Here is a 22,973-nt window from a genome sequence, read left to right on the forward strand (position 1 = left end):
CCTCTCCCTGCACTAGGCATGGGCGGGCACTGCGAGGTCTGGCCTTGGCAGCTCTCCATTTTCATTGCTTCTGTTTACCATGGTCCTTATCCAAACAGGGTTACAATACAAATTAATTAGTTTTCTGCTTACTTTCTGGGATTGTTCCTAAATGATCTCAATTGGAATTTTTGTAGTTTCAAAAACTCATTAGTCACACATTTATAAACAGTGTCTCAGTTTCCTGCACAGAGAGTTAATCCAATTCACTAAGTATGGATTTTACTAGTTCAGCTCTTGAAAATCTTGTGTTTGATTTTGTGAGTAGCATTGCACTTTCTATTTAAAAAGTTACACAGGTATGTGTCACAAATTTAGAAATGGAGATTCAGAATGGACCAAATGCCTTGCCCTGGGTCACACAGCTGGTGATTGGTAGTGCTGGAATTCTATTGGATGTAGTTAAGTTTTTAGGAAGTTTCATTTTGAAGCAAGAAAGGAAAATCAATGTGTTTTTAAGAATTAGCTTTAAAAAAATGTTAAAGTGATATTTTTTTCTAAATGGTGGGGATGTGCAGAGGCATAAAGTGTACAGTGAAGGAGATGAGAAGATGTAAATAAAAAGGTCACTCAGTTGTAGCCATCTGCTGCAGGGAGCCATGAGGTCCAGGCATAGAGTATCCAGTGGCCTGGTCTGAGCATACACAGTAAGTGGATGTGTTTTGTTGCAGAATCTGAGTTTGTCAGAGGCAAGAGGAAAAATCCTCCACTATCAGGTGACCTTGCTGGAGGTGGCAGGGGGAAAAGCCACACTACAGAATATCACAGAGTATACCTCCTGGACTTGGGTCATTCCCAGAACTAAGAAGTGGGCTGTGGCGGTTTCTGCAGTGAACTCAAAAGGCAGTTCCTGGCCCACTCGTATTAACATAACGGACCTGTGTGAGGCAGGTAAGTACCAACTTTTCTTTAATATTGCCTGTAGGAAACTGTGTCTTACTCATCTCTTATCTTCTGCAGGCTCATCTGAGGGCTTGGCATAAGTAGCACAGGAATTTAAACTTTGGAGTCAGTGGCTTTCAGAGGCTGTCTTTTCCACTCAGACTATGAGTGGCCTTGGACAAGTGAATAAAAACCTCTGAGCTTCAATTCCCACCTCTCTGAAGTAGGGATTGTATTACCTGCCTTGCAGGTCATTATAAGAGTAAATATAGAGACTAATACATAGCAGGTGCTTAATGAATGTTAGTTAAGGAAATATTAGTTGCATTACACTGAACACTAATGTCTGCCTAATTTTTCCAGAAGCAAGAATAATATGTGCTGTAAAATTCTAGATAAAAATACAGTCAAAGCATATTTTAAAACCAATAGTATTAAAATGAAATTCTGGCTGTAATGAAACTATAACAAAATTTTTCTATACTACAGCTCTTTATTACACAAATTTAGACATGTATCCCATTATCTGCATTGAAAACCTCCCAAATAGCTGTATACATTTTATAGCTGCATTCTCTGAAAACTAACTTCTCTCGGTAAAAGCCCATAATTAGTCAGAAAATGGATACTAACGCAATTTCTCAAGATCTGTGTTATAAAAGGATTATGTCAAGATCACTGGCTTTTTCTAAAAATGCCTAATAGAACAAAACTATAATTAGATCCTTCCTTAAAATTCAGTGTGACAATTTTATCTACATATGCATCTAGCAATCATCGTTTCAAAGAAGCTTCTACCAAAACATGATTATTTTATACACACTGTTAAACCTTGGCTATATATCTTTTCAGTCACATATCTATAAATATAGATAATAGAGTAGATGAAAGTAACTAGAAGAAAATACAAGTAAATATTGATATAACCTTGGGTTAGTATAAGTTAGGAATTGCTCTTAGGAGTAACGGTTGCTCTTACCAGAGGCCTGACTACAGTGATTTATTTATTCTCACACATGAAAGAAGTTCAGAGGTAGACAGGCCAGGGCTGGTGTGACAGCTCTGTGACATCATCAGGACTCCAGGCTCCTTCTTTCGATTCCCTCTGCCAAGTTGGCTTCCTCAAGATGGAAATGGTCCAAGATGGCTGTCAGAGCTTTAGCTACTGTGTTTTCCCGAAAATAAGACCAGGTCTTATATTAATTTTTGCTCCAAAGACGCATTAGGGCTTATGTTCAGGGGATGTCATCCTGAAAAATCATGCTAGAACTTATTTTCCGGTTAGGTCTTATTTTTGGGGAAACACAGTATTTCCATCTAGGCAACAGAAAGGAAGGGAGAAGGGCTCATCCCTCACTCTTGAGGAGCTTTGCCCAGGTCACACAACACACTTGCAGTTATTGACTCTAACTGGTCACCGGGCCACAGCCAACTGCAAAGGAGGCTCAGATATATATATTTCAGGCAGCAGTGTTCCCTTGCTAAAGAAGATGAGGCAAGCATATTCAGTAAGGTACTGGTAATCTGTGCCTCATGTGGGGTTGGTACCTAAGGCAGAAACCTGAAGGAAAAGATTAACTATGGGGGATAAAAAGCTGAAACTCTACATAGTAAAATACAAATTTTTAAAGCATTATAAATAAATCTTTAAAAATATGGATAGTAATTTAAGAAAAGTATATATTACATTGTTGGCAAAAAGAGGATTATCTATCTATGTAACTTTTTAAAATAAATAAGAGATTGGGGATATGAACAGGAAATTCAAGTAATAAATATAAAAGGAGCAATACAGATATGAAAATATGTTCAGTCTAACTAGCAATCAATGAGATGCAAAGTTTGAAAAAACATGAGAAACCAAATCAGACCGAGAAAGGGTAAATAACATAAGTATAACCCATGTTGGTGAGAGTGAAAGGAAAACACACTATTTTGTTTGTTTTTTTCCTTCTGTTTGTTTGTTTTCTTATTTTATTTCTTTTTTTGGGTGGGGGGAGGGGAAAATACTCTTATCCCATGCTGGTGTCTGTGTAAATTGGTACAACTTTCTGAAGAACAATTTGACCACATGTGACAAACTAGATATGAACATATCTTTTGACCAAGAAATGTTACCATTAGAAATGTATCCTCAGCAAATAATAGGATAAGTGCTTAAAAATGCAGGCAAAAATATGTTTGTTGAAAAACAAAATTGAAATAGGGAAATACCACAAACAACCTAAATGTAAAATAACAGAGGATGAACTGGTTTAAGATGTACTGACTCTCTCCTGCCTTCATCCCACACTAACATTAAAGTGATGTTGTCGCTATGTTTTTGTTGACATGGAAAGATGCACATAATACGTAAAAAGGTAGGCTTTCAATAGTGTATATGGGGTGATGCCATTTAAAATATATAATTACATGAGTACACATTTTTTACATAGTAAAAAAAATCTAGCAGAATCTATGTGCAGATGTTAACAGAAGTCATCGCTGTACTATGGGATTATAGGTGATTTTCCTTCCTTTTTTCTTTTTATATTTTTAACTTTTTTCTGCAGTGGATAAATACTACTTGAGTAATTTTTAAACTGAATTCTGTGGGAGAAGTTGAACTCAAACCACTGGTTGGTATCCAGCTATTTTTTAAATATAATATGTCAGAATACTTTACTTCTTCAAACCTTACTGCAGATGAGTCTTGGGGATATTAACCTCATGAATTTTCTAGGCCCGTTCCAGTTTCTTTATTTAGATTTGGTAACAACTTCTCAAAATGACACACTCATTATTTTAGAGTTGGCCTCTTCTTTATTCATTCAATAGTCTTTTATTGAGCATATACTACATAAGGCAACTGGAATTCAGCAATAAGTAAAAAATACTGTTGAGGTCCTCCAGTTATGTGTAGTCACATGCAAGGGGCAGACATATAAGCATGCAAACTGTAGTACAGTATAAGTGTGAGATAAGACTTATGCACAGGGAGCTCTGGCAACAGAGAAAAGCTGAAGCATGGGCTTGGAGAGGAGGCAACGTGTGAACGGAGTATGCAGAGACAAGTTGGTGTCAGCCAGGTGTGAGGGAGTGCAGGTGTGCAGGCAAGAGGATTTGTTTTAAAGTGGCATCTGACAGAGCATGTAAGTTGATAAAAAGAATCAGGTGGGGAGAGTTGAAGATAAAGGGGAGAGAGGGGATAACTGATGGGATGAAGTCCCTGGGGAGCTGGAAGATGATGGGATCCAGTGACAAAAAGAGTAAAAGGGGCACTTCTCCCTCTCAGAATGGACAGGTGTTAAGTAGGGATGAAGCTCAGTAAGTATGAACATGTAGGGGAGGTAAGGTAGGACTGAAACGGTTCTGTACACCAGAGCTATCGCTAAGAGGGGCCTAGTCCTAGGAATTTTGGATTCTCAGAAAAGCCTGTTGCCTCTCCAAGACCACACCTGACCCATCCAGTAGAAGTTGTTGTGCATCCCAGAGGACAGATTGATAAATTGCATAATCCTACCCTTGATCACGCATCTCACACATATTCGGAATGACCTGTAGGAATAGCGTACCATGATTTTGTGTCTCCCTCTCTTTCAATGTATGTTCACACTACTCACATATATAACTTTCCTTCTACGAAGGGAAAAATAATGCCCCAACAGGCAGAATTATGTTGATTTTAAGAAAGTAGGGACAACTTTGTTGTAAAAGGCACCTGCCATAGCATTGTATATCAAGAAGCAGAAGAATGATTTTTGTGGATTTATGATGAAAGTTGAATGTGTGCTAAACCCAGCAGCCAACAAGTAAAACACGTTGAATATTTCAGACCAGTCCCTGTGCTCAAGAATTCTTGAAACTATGGGAAGAGTCAGACGCCAGCAGAGTCATAAACAGGGTCCACACAAATGTCAGAGACTGAGGCCCCAGGAGGTGAAGTAACTTAGCCAAGATGAGACATCTCCTCAGTGGTGGATGGAGCTGGACAGAAAAACCAAGCCACCTGTCTCTTAGGTGGGCACTTTTCCATATACCTTATGAACTTCATAACTCTATTCAGAAGCTCTCGGGGAAAATGGAGATGGGAAGTTGAATGATTGAGGCTAAAGGAATAATGTTAAAAGATCACACAGAGAGAGAGTGAGTTGTGAGCAGAGATCTGAAGGAGAGAACGAGTCCTGGCAGACATCATGGGGGAGGAAATCCAGGCTGGTTCCTGGCAAGTGTGGTGACTCAGAGGCAGGTTAACGCCAAGTTGATTTGCTTAGCTAATTCCAGAGAAAGCAATGGTTAGAAAGGCTCTTTGGCTGTTTTAGCCCCTCACCTGGTAAAGGGTCTTGTGAGCCATAGGTGTATTTTCTGAATGAATGCACTTCACACAAAAAAAAAAAAAGAAAGAAAGAAAAGAAAGAAAGAAAAAAGAAAAAGAAAATGTCCATAGCCAGGACATCAGGTACCGAGGCAAATGAAGATAAAGGAGTTCCAGTTCCTGATAGGATAGCCAATACACAGGTTACACTCACCACCAAGCCCAGTCCTGAGGATGCCACAGGCTGGCTAAGCGCCTGTGCAGGAGGTAATAGTAATGAAGGGGGAGAGCTGAAATAGCCCTTTCTGGTTGCACACCTTTTTCTTGCCCATGTTGCTCTGATAGGATTATTGCCTGGGCGTTTCTACTGTGGGGCAGGGAAGTCCTGAGAGCATGGCCAAGTATCTTCAAAGAAGCTCTGGAACCTAACTGGGGAGGGGAGCTGAAAACAAAGAGTGCCGGTGAGCTGGCTGGCCCTTGCGATTTCTCCTGACATTTACCCCATGGGCTTGGCAATTACAAAAGAGAATAACAGCTCCTCTCCCACATGAGGAGCAGTAGGTTCTGGAGGTGCCAAGTATACCTCCAGGGAACCTGCGGACAGGTAGCATTCAGGCTGCATCCCCACAGGCTCTCTGGCCTGGAGCTTTCCACCCTGAAAAGCTCCTCCTAAACTTACTTGGAGGAGCATGAGCTACAGCTAAGCTTTCGCTCCTCCCCCCACAGAAAAATGAAGGTCAAGGCTACTGATCAATCCAAGAAAAGAAGACATGATCCCAAATGAGAAAATTAGGAGAAATCCGAGGGGTCCAAGTTCTGGGAAAGAAAGGCAACAAATGGAACAACCTGTGCCGTAGGAAATATAACTGCCATAACAGAAAGAACTGGAGTTTAGAATAAGTATAATAAGTATCTTTAGAAAGATAAGAGAGGATGATAGAAACATGAATCAGAAGTAGATGGTTGTGAAGAGGCCCCATATAGAGAGATTAAGAGTGGAAAGTTTAATTGTTGAAATAAAGAACTCAGCCAATGGGGCTGGGTAGTAGAAAGGACTCATCTGAAGATTGAATGAGGGAATGGAAGATTGGATGAGAAACTCTTCCAAAAGGTAGAGAAACTCTTCCATAAAAACAGAGAAAGAAATTGAAAAATGAGAAAACTTAAGACACTGAAAGAATTGAAAGAGAAGTAATGACAAGCGTATGAGAAAAAGGAATCCCAGTAAGAGAAAAAAGTAAATGAAAGAGAAAACACACTTGAAAATATTTAGCAAGAATCTTACAGAATATACCACACTGATGCAGGATGTCCATAGTGGGGAGGTTGAGTGGGAGGGGTATATGGAAAATCTCTGTGCCTTCTGCTCATTTTGCTGTAAATTTAAAAACTGCTCTAAAAAATAGTTTATTTTTTTAAAAGTCTCTGCGATGATAGATAGATAGATAGATAGATAGATAGATACTCGTAGATAAGTGCAGAATGATCAAACAGGGTTGATCCTGAGTACAAAGATGGAGCAGTACCAGAAAAATGTATCAGTGTAATTTATCACATTCATACTGAGAGAGAAAAAAGACACATGTTTTTAACAGATGTAGAAAAGGATTTAGTTCTAAAAAGTTTTCAGTAAGTTAGCAGTATTTTGTATAAATAAAACCTATATGAAAACTATGAATAAAAAACTTTTAAGATATTAAGACTTTCTAGCAAAAACATGAAGCTAATGTCTTTTAATAAAGACATATAGGCATATTCTCTTTAAAATTAGCAACAAGATAAAAGCAAAAAAGTGATATTTAAAGATTGGAAGGAAGAAATACTTTAAGTACGCAGCTAATAAGATTATTACATAGAAAATTCAACAAGGCAATAGACAAATTATTAGTACTAATTAGAGAGTTTAGCACGTTTGCCGGAAATAAGAATAACACAAAAATTAATAGTAGAAAAAGCAGTAGAACACAAGATGCCATTTAGGGTGCCAGATAGGCATTGGACTTATTAGGGAGACTACTTCAGAGACTGTGTAGATGCCTGACCACTGTGCTATACATCTGAAGCTAAAGTTGAATGATATGGAATGTCGACTATAAATATATAAATATATACATATGTATGGTCATGGATGTGGAGTACAGCCTAGGGAAGACAGTCAATGGGATTATAACACCTATATACAATGTCAGAGGGGTAGTAGATTGGGAGGGTTATCACTTTGTCAGGCGTGTAAATGTGTAACTCTTACATTGTTTTGTACACCTGAAACTAATGAAAAAAAAATGGTGCCATTTATATAGCAAACTGAAAGTATAAAGTGCCTAGGAATTAACCTAACAAAAAAATACATGAAAACTTGAAGGAGTAATGTTTTTAAACTCCACTACAAGACAAAGAAAAGCTGAATAATTTCAATGAAACAGCATATTTATGAATGGAGCAATCTAACACTGTAACAGCATCACTCCTCTCTGAATTAAACTATAAATTTAACTTAATTCCAATAAAAAAAATACGGGCTGGAATTTAGGGGACTCTGATAAACTAATTTTAAAAGATACATGGAAGAATAAAGTTTTATAAATATCTAAGACCATTTTGAAAAAAGAAGAGCAAAACGAGGAGGGAACTTGACCAACCAAATAGACATCACAAAAGCCTAGTAAATGTGAACAGTGTGTTCTGGTAAAGAAGTTGACCCAGATCCAGACCCAGTAATATATGGAACTTGATGCATATTAGGGATAGTATCACATTTGGAAAAATTGACTCACTGTGTGGGAAAAAAATAAGAAAATTTATTCCCTTAAAAAAACAAACAAACAAACAAACACAAAACCTTTCAGCTAGATTTGGATTAAAATTTTTAATGTGAAAGGTAAAACGAAAAGCCAATAGGAGAACGTGGTTGAGTATCTTCGTGAGCCCAGGATGGAAGGATTTCATAAACAAGACTCAAAATGCAGAAACTATAAATAACTTTACCTACAGCCAAGTGCAACAAGGGCATCAGAAAGTTATCAGAGAATTGAAACACTGGAGTAAGATATTTTTAGTGTTGAAAACTGACAAGTGATTAATATCTAGAATATAAAAGCTATTTCTGCAAATCAGAGAGACAGGAAACAGAAAACCCGAGCAAAGTATATGAACAGGCAGTTCACAGAAAGGGAAAGTCAGATGACCATAATATGTGAAGAGGGACTCAGTCTCATGAGTAACTAGAAAACGAAACTAAAACCACAATTAAATAATACCACTTTGCATGTACCAGATTGGCAAAAAATAGAAAGTCAGAAAATAACAAGTGTTGTTGGGGAAGTGAGAACGCTTAAGCTTTTCTTGTTGGAGTGTCAACTGATTGGCTATTTTAGAGATCAGTCTGGTCATATTTAGTGAAATATGTGATTTACTCTGTAATTGAGCAATTCTGTGCATATAAATCCAGAGACACTTGCACAGGCACACACGAGAACATGCAAGAGAATATTCATTACATTCTTGTTTATGTTGTTGTTGATGTGAGAACATCTGAACCTGTAGAGAATTTTTATGAGAGTTTATTTGAGCCACACTGATGACACAGGCCGGGCAGCACGCTCCAGAGAGTAACAGTTTTGCAGCTTCTTCTATTCATTTGAAATTAAGGAGAGAATGTAAGGAAGATTACATGACGGTGGGAGAAGGCAAGGCGGGAACTGGATTAGATTATGTGCTTTCTTAAGGATGGTTATGCCTTCAAAGGGCATCCCAAAGGTGTGTTAGGCTAGATGCACAAGCACAATGGACAGGGTCAGATTAAAAACCTTTCCCGTAAGTTATAGGCCTGGGCAGGCCTACCCACCATGACCTGCCCAGTTAGGAATTTGTGGGTTATTACAGCACCCCTTTTTCATCCATGTTAGTAAAGAGTTGGAGGGAACCTCCTGCATGTCACTTGGAGACTGGACAAAAAAGGGTTGAGTCAGCAGTCTAAAGGAAAGAGCTGAATTTACATATAGCAGCAAGGTGGATGATACATCCCAGAAGTTTAATGTTGAGTGGGAAAAAAAGTTAGCAAAAGCATTAGATTTACTTCCAATACAGTTCATGAAAATACAACACACAAGCACAAAGCAACGCTAATTTTCAAGGATGCATATATATCTAAGGAAACATGTGGAAGGTGGATTAGAAAGATGTATGTTACATTCACTAGAGCACGTACCTTTGGGGACACAGAAATGGAAAGTGAAATGGAAAATGAAGGGAAAAATAATTCTACAAATAACACTGCACAGTGGGAGCTGATGATGCCAGTTCTCCAAGCACTGAGAAGTGGGATAAACTTAAATCTGTGAACGTGAAGTCCTTAAAAAGAAATCGGTTCTTCTTAGAACTTTGCTGCCATGAGTTGTTATGTTTTACATCTTTATCCACCGTGATTTGTTGTTGTGCCTCCCCCTTTCTCCCCATAAAGAGTTGCTGGTTCCTGGCCAGGTCTCTGCAAACTCAGAAGGCGTGGACAACATTATGGTGACGTGGGAGGCTCCTGGGAGAGCTGCCCCTGCTGTCCAGCAGTACGTGGTGGAATGGAGGGAGCTCCATCCGGGGGTCGTCATGCAGCCCCCTGTAAACTGGCTGCGGAGTGCCCCCTACAACATGTCTGCTCTGATTTCAGGTACTTAATTGTTCACCTACCTTCTGGAGAGTTACTAAATTCACATTTGTTTGAGGAATTTGCAAGCGGGACACCAAAACCCTGCCCTCAGTTACTGGTGGCTACATAGAAGAGGGATGGTGATGACCTAGGATCCATCATGATGACATTTCTAAATATACCACTGAAGCTATAGAAGACCGATCAGTTGACTAAAACTCTAGTATTTATGGAAAATCCATGTGCTTGGCACAGTGCCATATAAGATGAGTGAATCATTAAACCAAACAAGCATGGCTGAGAGCTGTGTTGTAAGAGTCAGTGGTCACCTTCCATTTGGGAGGTCATTTATGTCTCAGAACAATCATGTGTGGCAAGAGTTATCATGCCCATTATATAGGTAAGGAAACCAAGACATCTTTCATTCCCCATTCTGCTATTTATTGTTTGTGTGACAATAAATCCAGAATTATCTATATGATAATTGGTGGTGCAAATCCTCATATTCCAAATCTGTCAGTGGTTATAATCAAGTGATTGAAAATATCTGAAAATATATTTAAATGATGGGACAGAACTTAGTCAATAGCATTTGTAAGTGTAAGTTCAGCATAGTGGTTGAAAGTGCTGGTTCTGCAACCAGACTACCTGGGTTTGAGTTCTGGCTCTGTCACTTAACGAGGTTGTGTGGTCTAAGGCAAATTACTTCTCTGTGCCTCAGTTTCCTATCTGTAAAATAGGAATAATATTACCTATCTCCTTGGGTTATTGTGAGGACTAACTGAATTAATATAGGAAAAAAAAAGCCTAACACATTTTAAGTGCTCAATAATTTAGCTATCATTATTATTATATGTAACAGACCTAAGATTTTAATAGGTTTTCAAGCTCTAAATCCCATAATATTTTCATTACGCTATGACAATTATTATACCTGTCCAGGAGGATACACATGCCCTGCTTAAGGAAACAAGATTTACACAGATGAAATAAACAGCACACTGCATAATACGTGAGCTGGTCTTTAGCTGTTACCTCTTTTAGAATCTAGCTGCTCAGACTGCTGCTGGGTTGTGTTCAATTTTAATCACTACACTTAAAGAGAATGCTGCCCGGTGAGCAACAGAGGAAGGTGAGCAAGTCAGTGGGGTTCTGGGACTTTTAATGTGGAAAGCTCTTAGCCTGCGGTAGAGAATTCTAGATGGGGGTGGTGTAGTTTGATGGCTGTTTCTGGCTTTGATGTGTACATGAGAAAGAGTTCTGTGCCCTTTGTTGTTCTGGAGGGTAAAACGAAGGCCCCTGCATGGAAATTATAAGAAGGCAGATATGTCAGCTGAATTTTGAGAGCACTTTCCTTACCTGTTATGGAATGTAATAGGACTCTTGACTGTCCCTAGAGTTGTTGCAGTAGAATCACTTTTCCTTTAGGGTCGTTATACCCATCAAATCAGATGACACAGTGGATGGGAAAGGCATGTAGTAAACTCTAAGCTGCTACAAAATTGTAAGTGCTTATTATAAACTACATTAGGACTTACCCCGCGAGAGAGTTTGAACCATATAGTCCATACAGTTCCTTCCTTTTAGAAATTCTATAATTCTACACAAGTAGCATAAAATAGATGACAAGAGGGAATGTTTTCCATGTGTAGGAAGCTAAAATGTTTTTAAGCATGTTAGAAATATTCATTTGAATAAAGTCATTATTTTATTAATTAAAGGTATTCTCCTCCTTGAAAACACTTGGCTAACTATTACTTTGTATTGATGTTATATTCTGGAAATGAACTCTTACCAAATGTAAGTAATTCACACTGACCATGAATTCAAACTGGCCCTCTCCGGTCAGGAAGATGACACTGCCATCACCTCGCCAGCATCTGGCTGGGGCAGAGTGGCGTGTTTTGGAGTTAGGTCAGAATACAGTCCGGCTCCTGGACTGTGGGTTGGTGGGGCCTAGGCTAGCAATCATCGGCCCCGTCCTGTCTGGATGAAAATGGTTTTGACCATACAGAGCCACTCCTTTTACAAATACGTAGACATCGCCATGTCTAGGAAACTGTCCCTGATGCCTAGGCTATTTGGGACCTCCCTCATACTTTCTCTATGATTACTCCTCATTACTGATCATCTAGTGTCTGTCTTCTCCCACACTTAGTAAGTGAAATTAGCTTTCTGGAGAAAATCCACCTAAGAGATGGTTTATAAATGTGGAGACAGAACCTTTGCCCAACGGTGCCGGGTATATCTGTATGCATGGGAGTAGTGGAAAATGAGCCGGAAAGTGGGGCCAGACTGGAGAAAGAAAGAAAATCTTAGGAGTGTGGGCTGCAGCCACTGGGCTGCAGGACTAAGGAATTTTTGAGGTAGGGAGCAGACATGATTAAGGGGTGTTTGCAGAAGAACCAGTAAAACAGGAGTCCTTAAGGTCAGAACCAGGGAACAAGCTCGCTAGGGCTCTACTCTTTATGGCAAGGGAAATGTCAGCTGAGTTATACGGAGCCACATTTTCTTCCCTCCTCTGCTAAGAATAGGCTATTCACAAGAAGAAGCCCTCTGTTTCTGGTTCAACAGTTCCCACCTAGCAGTTCCCTGGTTCTGACCTTAAGGATGCCTGTTTTATTGGTTAATTCTTATACAAACGAAATGCAGTGAAAGCATTAGGCTAATGAGCTCATCTGGAACTCCCACACCTCCACACGACATCCTGGTTGGTTGGGCCCTTCCATCAAGAGAGGCAGAACAGCCAGGCACTGGCCCCTCCCAAATGAAAAGTGATTCCGTAGTCCATGTTGCCCGTGGGGCTTCTGGATGCCACTCATGAAGAATCTTTGGGTTCCTGGACTAAGCTGACTGCATCCTTTTCTCTGTTCCACTGGTTCATGAATATGAATTGCACTCACCAATGGCCTTAGTTTTATCTCCTCACGGCCTCTCTGACAAAACTGGTTGTGTGTTTGAGCTTTATATGCTGCCTACTTGCTGGAATATTAAAGGGACAATGGGTTTTCATATAAAACACACACTATTTAGTAAACTATTCTGCGATGTACAATTCCTCTTCCCAGAAAGAAAATGTTAAATCCTAGTCAGTTGTCAGCAGTAGGAAACCAGATCTGCCTGTGGCAGGGCGTTAAACAATATGGACGAGAGTTCTTATTTCGACCACATGATGCTATAGTTACCTGGTAGGAATTCTCTCTCTTTTTCCTTTAAATTTTCACTGGGAATTTAAAGATATGTCATGGGCAGTAGCTATGAGAAGGGCCTTTGAGAAGAAGTAGAAATCATGGAAATAGGGAGTTTGGGCAGGGAAGAGCAACTTGGCAGGAAAGAGAAACTTGTCTTTACTGATGGAACATTTCAAAGTGCGGCACTTTAAAAGCTCGGAAGGAGTATTCCCGTTTCCAGGCACCTTCCAAAGCGTCACGGTTGTGAAGCAGCTGAGATCTAACTAGAACATGGTGGTGGAAGGTAGAGGGGATGGATCGAGGGGTCAGGTTGCACTGAGAGTGCCCTGGTTATTCATGCCCAAACGTGTCACCCTGTGCTGTCCTGTTAGATCTGGATAAGCATCTATGGACTTAGAAGAACCTTCCAGGTTCCATGCCTGCAAAACCCCAGCCTCTCTTTTCTGTAAATGGCAAATGATTTACTTGTAGAAATCAAAGTTGTTTTTGTTTGTTTCAAAAGCTGTCTTGTATGGTTGTATTTAAATCCATGTTGGAACTAGAATAGCTTTTGTCTCCTTAAGTATGTCGACCCTGGAAAGAAGCTCAGGTTGCTTACTTGTTCACCATGAAGTGAACGTGGGAGTTGGGAGCAGTGGCTTCCAGAAGCTGGTGCCGTGGCAAATAGGATGCTGAGATTTGGTAACTTAAGTCATCCCTTTACCCTCAGTCCAGATTGTATTGAACCCTCTTCAAACTAAGAGGCAAAAAAAAAAAAAAAAAAATGCCCTGAATGCATCTGTATCAGATATTAAAATGGCTTCTTTAGTGACTCCCATGTGATGCCACCACACCTGTTATAAGAACTCCCTTTTCCTTGCAGAAAACATAAAACCCTTCGTCTGTTACGAAATCCGTGTGCATGCATTGTCGGGGGGCCAGGGCGGATGCAACTCCACCCGGGGTAACTCAAAGCACAAAGGTGAGTTTTGGAACTTTCTGCAAAAATTTTGCTTTAATGATTTGGATTTGGAGGGTGGTAAAGCCTCCTGTGTTCTACTTTACAGCACCACTGAGTGGTCCCTACATTAATGCCATCACAGAGGAAAACGGGAGCATTTTCATTTCATGGGACGAAATTCCAGCCCAGGAGCAAATGGGCTGCATCCTCCGTTATCGGATCTACTGGAAGGAACGGGACTCCAATTCCCAACCTCAACTTTCTGGTACGTGTGAGAAACCAATACAGTGGGGCCTTTCTTGTTCAGATGCCAGGAGAACACAAGCTTATGCGTGTGCTCGTACCTAGTGCTCGCCTAGTGCTTAGTAGGTGCTCAATAATATTGTGAAATTAATTGAAGAAAAATAAAAGACATCTAAACACACACACACACACGTGCCAAGCAAATTAAACAAATGAAGACAATGGACTCGGCTCTCAAGGAGCTTACTCCTCAAAAAGCAGTCAAGGCCCAGGACTATTATACAGACCCTTGAGGTTTGCAAGGCACGTGTTTGGAGAACTTTTGAGTCTCCACCTTTGCAAATTCCATCACAGCACATTATTTTCTCCTCAAAATGGGCACCGTACAATTTAAGTAATTCCTTACGATCTGTAATTATTCTATAACTATAAGACTAAAGCACTTAAAATAAATTCTGACTGGAGCATTATCTCAAATGACTCGACGGAGCCCTCGGAGATCTAAGTCACTTGCCAGATTTGATGTTCTAATCTTTGATTTATTCAGAGTTTTTGTTGTTGTTTTTTTCCTGTCTTGCCCTTCTCCTTATTTCATAGGCAGCTTGCTTTCTTCCCGAATGTGTCATAAAGAAGCAAGATTTGTGTTCCTTTGTGGGAGTTAGTAGGTCGAAGAGTGTAACAGAGGCACCCTGAGATGTGGGAGCCAGAGGCTGCCTGCCAGAGTGATTGTTACCTGGGAAACTTTAGGAGTCAGTCCTCGCTCTTGACCTTAGAAGATCTCCAGTGCTGCTTTTCTAAGTTAGGACTTTTGAAGCTAGTTAATCTTTTTATTCCATAAATAATACCAGCACATGGTAAAAACATTCAAATAGTAAGATATAAAATCGAAAGTATCCCTTCCTCTATAGTTAGGCTGTTAGTAGTTCTTCGTGTGTTATTCCAGAAAAAAAAAAAAGTAATACATATAAAAGCACAGATTCTGATCTGTACCCTGCTTTCACTTCTCAGTAATACCTACTAGAGATCTTTCCACATCAGTCCATATGGATTTGCCTCATTCTTTTTAACAGCTCTCTAGTATTCCATTATAAGACCTTACTGTCGTTCACTTAACTAATCCACCATTGACAAACAGAATGGATCATTGAATAGAATTGCTTCCCACTGGGTCAAGGTCAGTCAGTTCTGAAAAGCACCCCAAATAGTGAGGAATCAGTTGACCTCTTCGTGAGCCATTTCAAATTGTTCATGTGGAATTTGCTCCTCCATCACTCCCAACCCCCCACCCCCGTTTTCATTTTGGCAGAGTTTAAACCGAGATGTCTATTTACAACTAGATAGGTGAACACGGCCATTTGGTTCTTAAAGCTGCTCTTGTAGATGTTGAAGAAAATACTACTTATTTTGCCACAAATATGATGAATCTAAGGACTAGATAAGGGTATTTTAAAATAAGTTAAAAGGGAAGGAGGCCCAGAGTCGAAGTCCTATTTTATACCGGTGTGGATTAAATTTTCCTTTTACTCATTAAGCACTCATCGATGAGTAAGACCCGTTGCCTGTCTTCACAAAGCTCACATCCTATTGAAGGACATGGAAAAGTACACAAAAGTGATGTAATGGCTATAATCGAGGACTGACAACTATCTATTGCATTTGGCAATCAGAATCACAGGTGAATTCACAAGTGCAGCTTCTAGAGGGTGACAGAGGCCAGATGATTGAGGGCAAAAGACCCCAAGAAAGAGGCACCACAAGAGCAGAACGAGGATGGAGTTCCAAGGGGAAGGGACCCTGTCTTACGGGTCTTGGGGCACCGTCTACCAGGCCCCAGTTCTAACAGCACATGCAGGAGCACTTAGCCCTGCCGGGCAGGAGAGGACAGGTATAGAACTGAGATGGGGCCCAGGCCCCTGCACGTCAGTACATTCTGCAGGTGATTCTGGTGCACAGCGTCTCCTCTGGAAGTTTACTGGTTTGTTGGTACCGCCCTGTGCACCAACGGCCAGGGCACTTCTGCACTGGTGCACACATTAGACTCTGTTACCAGTCGGCGGTTTTTGCCCATAGACTAAGCTTCATGAGGGCAGCCTCCACGGCACTTTGCTAACCACTGTCTCCCCTGTCCTTACAATACAGCCAGGCACAGTAGGTGCTTAATAAAAACAGTGTTTGCTGAATAACAAATGGGTGGTTACCACCCTGCGTTTTGTTAAATCAATGAAGACTGTGAGGGAACACCTAATTTTCAGTAACAATGGAGCTGTTTTGCCTGGTTCCACTGGCCCTTCTTACCCAGTGCCTATCAGAGGATTGACAACTCTCACGTCTTCCTAAACTGGTGCTTTTGTCCTTTAACCACCCTGAGCCTAAACTTTCAGATGGCCAAGGACTGAATGGCCCCCTTTATCGGTGCCTGAGATCACAGCCGAGACCTAGGCAGCAGAACCAGTATTTCCTGCACGATTCCTTTCTCCCATTGCTCGACTCAAACTACTTTGCCAAGCAAACTGCTGACACCATCACCCTCCTTACTGCTCCCCACATAGAATCATAGAATGTCTATTTTTATTCTTCGTGTGTGTGTGTGTGTGTGTGTGTGTGTGTGTAAATATTTTGGCCCAGCAAACCATTCAAATCCCTTCCCTTCTGTTCTGACGTCTCATTTCACTCCCAGAACTAAGGATGCCCTGACTCAGACGATCCACTCCCTGATGCTCGCTGATGCTTTGCTGCAGCGAGATGAGCAGAAGGTCTTTCCGAAATTAATTTTTTAATCCCCTGCCTTAGGAATAAGGAAAGAGATTGTTTAGTTTAATCATATAGTTTAAGTCTGTGCAGGCAATTTTATCATGTTGGAGTACGCTTGGGAATTTTCCACATGGTACTTTTTCTCAACGGGATGTAAAATACAGAAATTGCTCTGATCGTCACGGCTGTTCAATGACCTGCTCAGACCTCAGCCCCGTTGGGTGGAGTCACCATAAGATTACAGGGCTCCACCTTGGTGGTCACTCACAGTAAGCAGGGGTGGGGAGTATAATAAGGGTCTGCGTTCTCCACTAGATGTGAACTCTTTGAAGCAGATACTGTGTCTTTGTCTACTTGGTACCTTGTCCAGAGCAGACACTCAATAAATATTTGTGACTGTTGAAATAAATTCAGCAAATGGGCATCATCTGACTTGCTCTGGGATTGGTGGGCCAGTAAATGATGTTGAGATACAAAGTGCTGAGTTCTAGTTTCCGCTCAGGCTGGACAAGTCTGCTGAGCAAGCCAGCAGGCTGTTCCTGTCGAAGTCTGGCCTTGGGTTTACTGTCCCCCACCTGCTACGCCCTATCCAGCGTTTGCGAGGGCACACCAAACCCACACCCAGCAGATCACTAGAGGAGAAGTTTGCCTATTTACTGAAGGCTACCCACAATCATGTTTCTGGGAGGAGAAAAACATCATCAGTGCATTGTTCTAGGTTTTAGATTTTATGTCAAATTGTAGCAGATCATCATATTTAGCCCCTGAGCCCAATACTCAGAGCCTACAAAAAAGTGGAAAATCAAAATGAATAAATGTTGCTTAAATACGAGAATTTCATTCATTGCTAAACTTAGCTTTCTTAAAAATTCCATTGAAAACCATTTGTACGTTAAATGTCCTCCCCAAAGTTCTCAAACATACCTGGGAAATGCCAGAAGCAGTATAATCAATAGGAAGTAAAAGGAGTTAACTACAGCTAAATAATTTCAAAAGCAAAATGATAAAAATTCTTTCAAAAGATTTTACCACAGGAAAAAAACATTTAATTCTTCTGATACGCTGTGAAGTAGGGCCTCCATAAATGACAGTGTTTAGGGTCTCCTAAAGTGTTAAATACCAATGACCTTGAACTATTTTAAAACAGCAATGTGTTTTTTTCTTTCAAAGTAAATGAAGTATTAACAAATAAAAGGGAGGAAAACCCTACATCCAAATATTTCCTTTAATATGTGCCTTTCTTCCCTTATCTTTATCTTCTTTTCAGAAATTCCCTATAAGTTCCCTCCAAATTCACATCCAATAGACAGCCTGCAGCCCAGAGTTACATATGTCCTGTGGATGACAGCTCTGACAGCTGATGGCGAAAGCGCCCCAGGAAAGAAGAGGGAATTTTATCTGCAAGGTAAGAAACAACTTTAGAGATGAAGAGTCCACCCTGGATGCCCTACCATGTCACTGTGCTTGGAGACAGTACCTACTCATTTTTCAAAACCCAGTGGAAATATTTCCTTAGTCCATGGGCAAATATTTCCTCCTCCAGCAGGCCTTCCCAAATGCACCTCCATATTTCCTTCATAATGCACCATTTGACGCATAGTCACTCAAAATCCAATAGACAGCACTGGGATCAGTTTATCTCTATCTTCAAGGTCTAGAATGTTGCCCAGCACATAGTTCTTGTTCACTAATTATCTGTTGAGTCAATGATGAGAATAATCTCAACAATAACAGTAGCAGCTATTGCATATCAGATAATTATTATGCACCAGTCATTGTGTGAAGTGCTTTGTATACCGTATTCGTTTGCCGGGGCTCCTATAACAAAGTACCACAAACTGAGTGGCTTAAACAATAGAAATTTATTTTCGTCAGTTCTGGAGACTGCAAGTCTCAGATCAAGGTGTCAGCAGAGTTGGTTTCTTCTGAGGGCTATGAGAGAGTATGTTTCATGCCTCTCGTCTTGCATCTGGTGGCAGTCTTTGGCGTTCCTTGGCTTGTGGATCTCTGCCTTCATCTTCACATCTGGTGTGTATCTTTGTGTTCAATTTTCTCCTTTTTATAAGGACTCCAGTCATATTGGATTAGAGGCCACCTGACTCCAGTCTGACCTCATCTTAACTAATTACATCTGCAATGACCCTATTTCCAAATAAGGTCACTTTCTGAGGTACTGGAGATTAGGACTTCAGTATATGAATTTGGGGGATGGAAGGACACAATTCAACCCATACAACATGTACTTTTAATCATTTAACACTGACCACAACCATGTAAAGGATCTGCTTCACATGATTGTATCTGGTCACAGTACCAGGCACTCAATATGAAATAAATATAGGAATAAGGGATTAGAATGCCTTTTTTTACAAGTGTAAAGTACAGAAAGATTACCCAAGGTCATAGAGGTGGCAAATAGCAGAACTACAAATCAAACTCAGATTTGAGTTACTTGAATTAAAATATATGAAGCAGTGACCCAGTTCTCATAGGCTTCCACCAGCTAAGTTATGCTGTTCTCTCTGGCAGCACTAGTTTATATTTGCTCCAAGCACAAAACAAGCTTTCCTTGCTTTGAGAGATGGAGTATCAAGTTGCTCATTCAGGACTTTGTTGTTCTGTGCCAGATACTTCTCCCCTGGGAAAACTGAAAAGCCCTCTTCTCATCTCCCAGCTGCTCCCATGAAAGTGAACTGGTGAGCAACTGCCTGAATTAAGACCTCATCAGCTTTCTATGGGTGGTGCTCCACATTTGTCCTGTGTGCTCAGGAAGGAAGGCAGATGCTGAAGAAATGTCAGACTGTGCCCACTGTGTGGGGTGGTGACAAGGCTGCCTGCGTTAACTCCCCTGCTCAGCCCTGGTAACACCTCTCACCCTGCTAGTAGGTCTCTGGGCCCTAGTCCCGCCCTGCTCACCCTCCCTCCCAGACTGTCCTTCACTCATCAGAATCTTTCTGCAAGACCCCAGATGCTTTCACCTCTTATTGCAACCCAGCAGTGGTTCCTCACGAGCCTTCAAGCTAGAATTCAAACTGCTTTGTTACTGGGCCCTGCATGATCTGTCTGTTCACCCATCCAGCCTCATCCTCTGCCACACATTCATCATTCATAGTCCACCTGAATGATTCTAGTCTACAAGACTAGTCCACCTGTAGTTGTAACAAAGTGCTGTGCTGTCTCCGCCTTTCATATATTTGCATAATTCTCTGTCTAGTCTGTGCTTCCCTAACTTGTCCACTTAGCCACCTCCTTCCTGTCCATCCATCTCTAAACTTCTGACATCATGCCTTTTGGGTAACCTTCCTGAGCTGCTCAACGAGGACATTTCTCATTTTGTGCTCTGCTACACTGCCTTGTATCTGCCTGTTTTTATAACTGTTTCCATGTTTACACATCTATGCGTATTTCCTGGGCGACATTCATGATTTCTGAGGACAAAACCCATGCCCTATTCATCTTTATACCTCAGCACCTAATAGGGCCTGGTACATGGTGAATAATGAATGCTGGATGAATTAATAATTCCAACACGAAGCAAAATACATGTTCGTAGGAAGAAATCAAAACAATTTCAAAGATCCTAGAGGGCTTATTCAATGGTTTGGTAAAATTACTAGCTACTGTTTCTTGAGGGCCTCCTATGTTCAGATACATTGCTGTGTTCTTTAAATACACCCTCTCTAATCATCACAACCTGCAAGGTAGAAATCATTCACCTTTTACAGATCAAGAATCTGAGGTCCCACAGATCATGTGTCAGTGAAAGATCCAGTACTAGAATTAGGCTCCCAGTTCACAACCAGTGCTTTGTATACCATCCCCCTTTCCTTCTGCACGTTAGAGGAAGCAGCCCTTTTAGGGAGGGAGCTCCTCCGAGAACTACAGGATTGGCAGGTGTAGGGCCCCTTCTCGCTAACTGGACAAAAATGAGTTGGCCTTGTTCCTGGGCCCAACTACCCAGGAGCTGTGGGTAGAGCCCAGAGGGCTCATGCAGCACTATTGTGAAATGTTCATGGAAGATACTCAGTCACAGGGTTTGCTGTCTTTTCAGGTAAAGTCAATTGGAGCACATTTGTGGCACCAAGCATTTGCGTTGGTATTATCATGGTGGGCATTTTCTCAGTGCATTACATCCGGCAAAAGTAAGTTGGTTACACCTGCCAATTTTGGTAAATGTGCTTTGTTTTAATAATAGTTGTTGCTGCTGTGAGTCAAAGAAGTGAATGCTTTCATACATTGCTGGTGACATACTAAATCTTTTCCACCTTTTGGGGTGACAGTATATGTTAAATTTTTGAAAATTTCTACAGTTGACCTAGCAATTCCTAAGTAGAAATTTATTCTACAGTATATCTCGGGTGTGTGCAGCTATTTGGTGGCAAATATGATTACTTAATATTGTTCATGAAACCATCTAAATGGCTAGTGACATGAAATTAACTAAATCAATATATCTCATGTTATCTAGCAATATTATGCATCCATTAAAGATGTAGAAGAAAATTAAGTCGTAGGAATATTTGCTGTATTAGATCTTAAAAAGCAATTCTTAAGGAAGAGGGGGAAACAGGTTATTGGGTGGCAATTCATATTCTCTGCCCCAAGGATATACACCAAAATATTAATGGTAGTCATATTAGGGAATGAAATCATAGGTGATTTTAGTTCTATTTAACTGTGTTTTCTAAAATTTCTTTAAACTTGTATTTTATTGAGAACTTTTTAATGACTTTGTTATCCAATACAAAGTTTTCTTCAGAAGTTATGTAAAGTAAGAGGTAAAAAATAAAACTAACTCAGTCATTCTACTACCCACTGAACTCGTCTGCAAGGCTTTACATTTATTTAAGCACCTATGTGTGACAGGTACCTCAAAGCAGTACTCTTTAAATTTTGAAAAAATTTAACTCCAAAAGAGTTAACTGTGATCAACGCATCCTCCTCAGGGAAATAGTGTCAGTTATGGTCAAGGCTTCTGCTATTTTAAAAACAAAAAAATGAGGCCTCAAAATATAGTGGCTTTAGTAAAACAGTTTATTTCTCTCCCATGTAAGAGTCCTGAAGTCAGTCATCCAGATTGGTGGACAGCTCTGCTCCACAGTCGTTTGGGGACCCGGTTTTCTTCATTTTATTGGCCCACCAACCCTTGGGCGCTGCCCTCAACTGCATGATAGCTACATAGCAGGTCACGGGTACCTCCGCTCACATTTCTTTAGAGAAAAAGTAGTCACATGGCCACATCTCTTGCTTCAAAGGTCTAAACACATCCCAGCTTACCATTGTTATTAAATATCAAAGCACTGTGGGCTTATATTAGGGGTTCAATTATTGTTTGCTGAATGAGTGCATGGCTGGATAGTGACAGCTAAACATTACACTGAGAAGTTCGTTTGTTTAGCAAACCCCAAGTGGTTGCATCAGACTCCACTATCATCTATTCAGACTTCACAGGAAACTAGCCGAGCCTCGGATGACGTATCATTTCTCTCCTTCAGTGTCCCCATGTTATTCATTGGCGTACCCCTCCACTGAAAGACCCCTCCACTGACATCACTGCACTGAAAACCTGTGCTTCCAAGCCACTGCGGACATGCTTAACCACGAGTCAATGTTTCTTTTATCTCTAGGGTGTTTGTTCTCCTTTCAGCCCTCAGACCTCGGTGGTATAGCAGACAAATTCCAGACCCAGCAAATAGCTCTTGGGCCACGACCTATCCCATTATGGAGGTAAGGATAAAGCCACAGCGGTCAGTCAGTAGGGTTCTAGAGATCAGCACATCTAAGCGTCCCATTGTAGTTGGGAGGAACATGAGTTGGGAAAATGAGATCCTATGAGTAAGCTGAAGTCATTCATGGTAGTTTACCATCTGAGTCATCACTCCCATGTACAGTAATTTTCTGAGCCTTATGACCAAAAGACTCAACAACTCATAGCTTTTCATTCCTGTCTCTCCCTGATGTTCCCCTCACCTCACTTCCAAAGAAATAAAACAG

The 22,973-nt window shown here is 40.7% G+C and overlaps 1 protein-coding gene across 1 annotated transcript in view; it reads left to right on the forward strand.

Moving 5' to 3' along the window:
• IL12RB2 (interleukin 12 receptor subunit beta 2) overlaps positions 1–22,973 on the forward strand; it is a 69,939-nt gene that overhangs the window by 41,201 nt on the left and 5,765 nt on the right. The window contains exons 10-16 of the mRNA XM_033115328.1: positions 711–930; positions 9,675–9,875; positions 13,908–14,006; positions 14,092–14,250; positions 18,247–18,384; positions 21,031–21,121; positions 22,607–22,706. Of these exons, the coding sequence (XP_032971219.1) occupies positions 711–930; positions 9,675–9,875; positions 13,908–14,006; positions 14,092–14,250; positions 18,247–18,384; positions 21,031–21,121; positions 22,607–22,706 (1,008 nt within the window). The remainder of the gene's footprint in view (positions 1–710; positions 931–9,674; positions 9,876–13,907; positions 14,007–14,091; positions 14,251–18,246; positions 18,385–21,030; positions 21,122–22,606; positions 22,707–22,973) is intronic.

Source organism: Rhinolophus ferrumequinum, chromosome 9 (genome assembly GCF_004115265.2).
Source record: "Rhinolophus ferrumequinum isolate MPI-CBG mRhiFer1 chromosome 9, mRhiFer1_v1.p, whole genome shotgun sequence".
Taxonomy (NCBI): Eukaryota; Metazoa; Chordata; class Mammalia; order Chiroptera; family Rhinolophidae; genus Rhinolophus; species Rhinolophus ferrumequinum.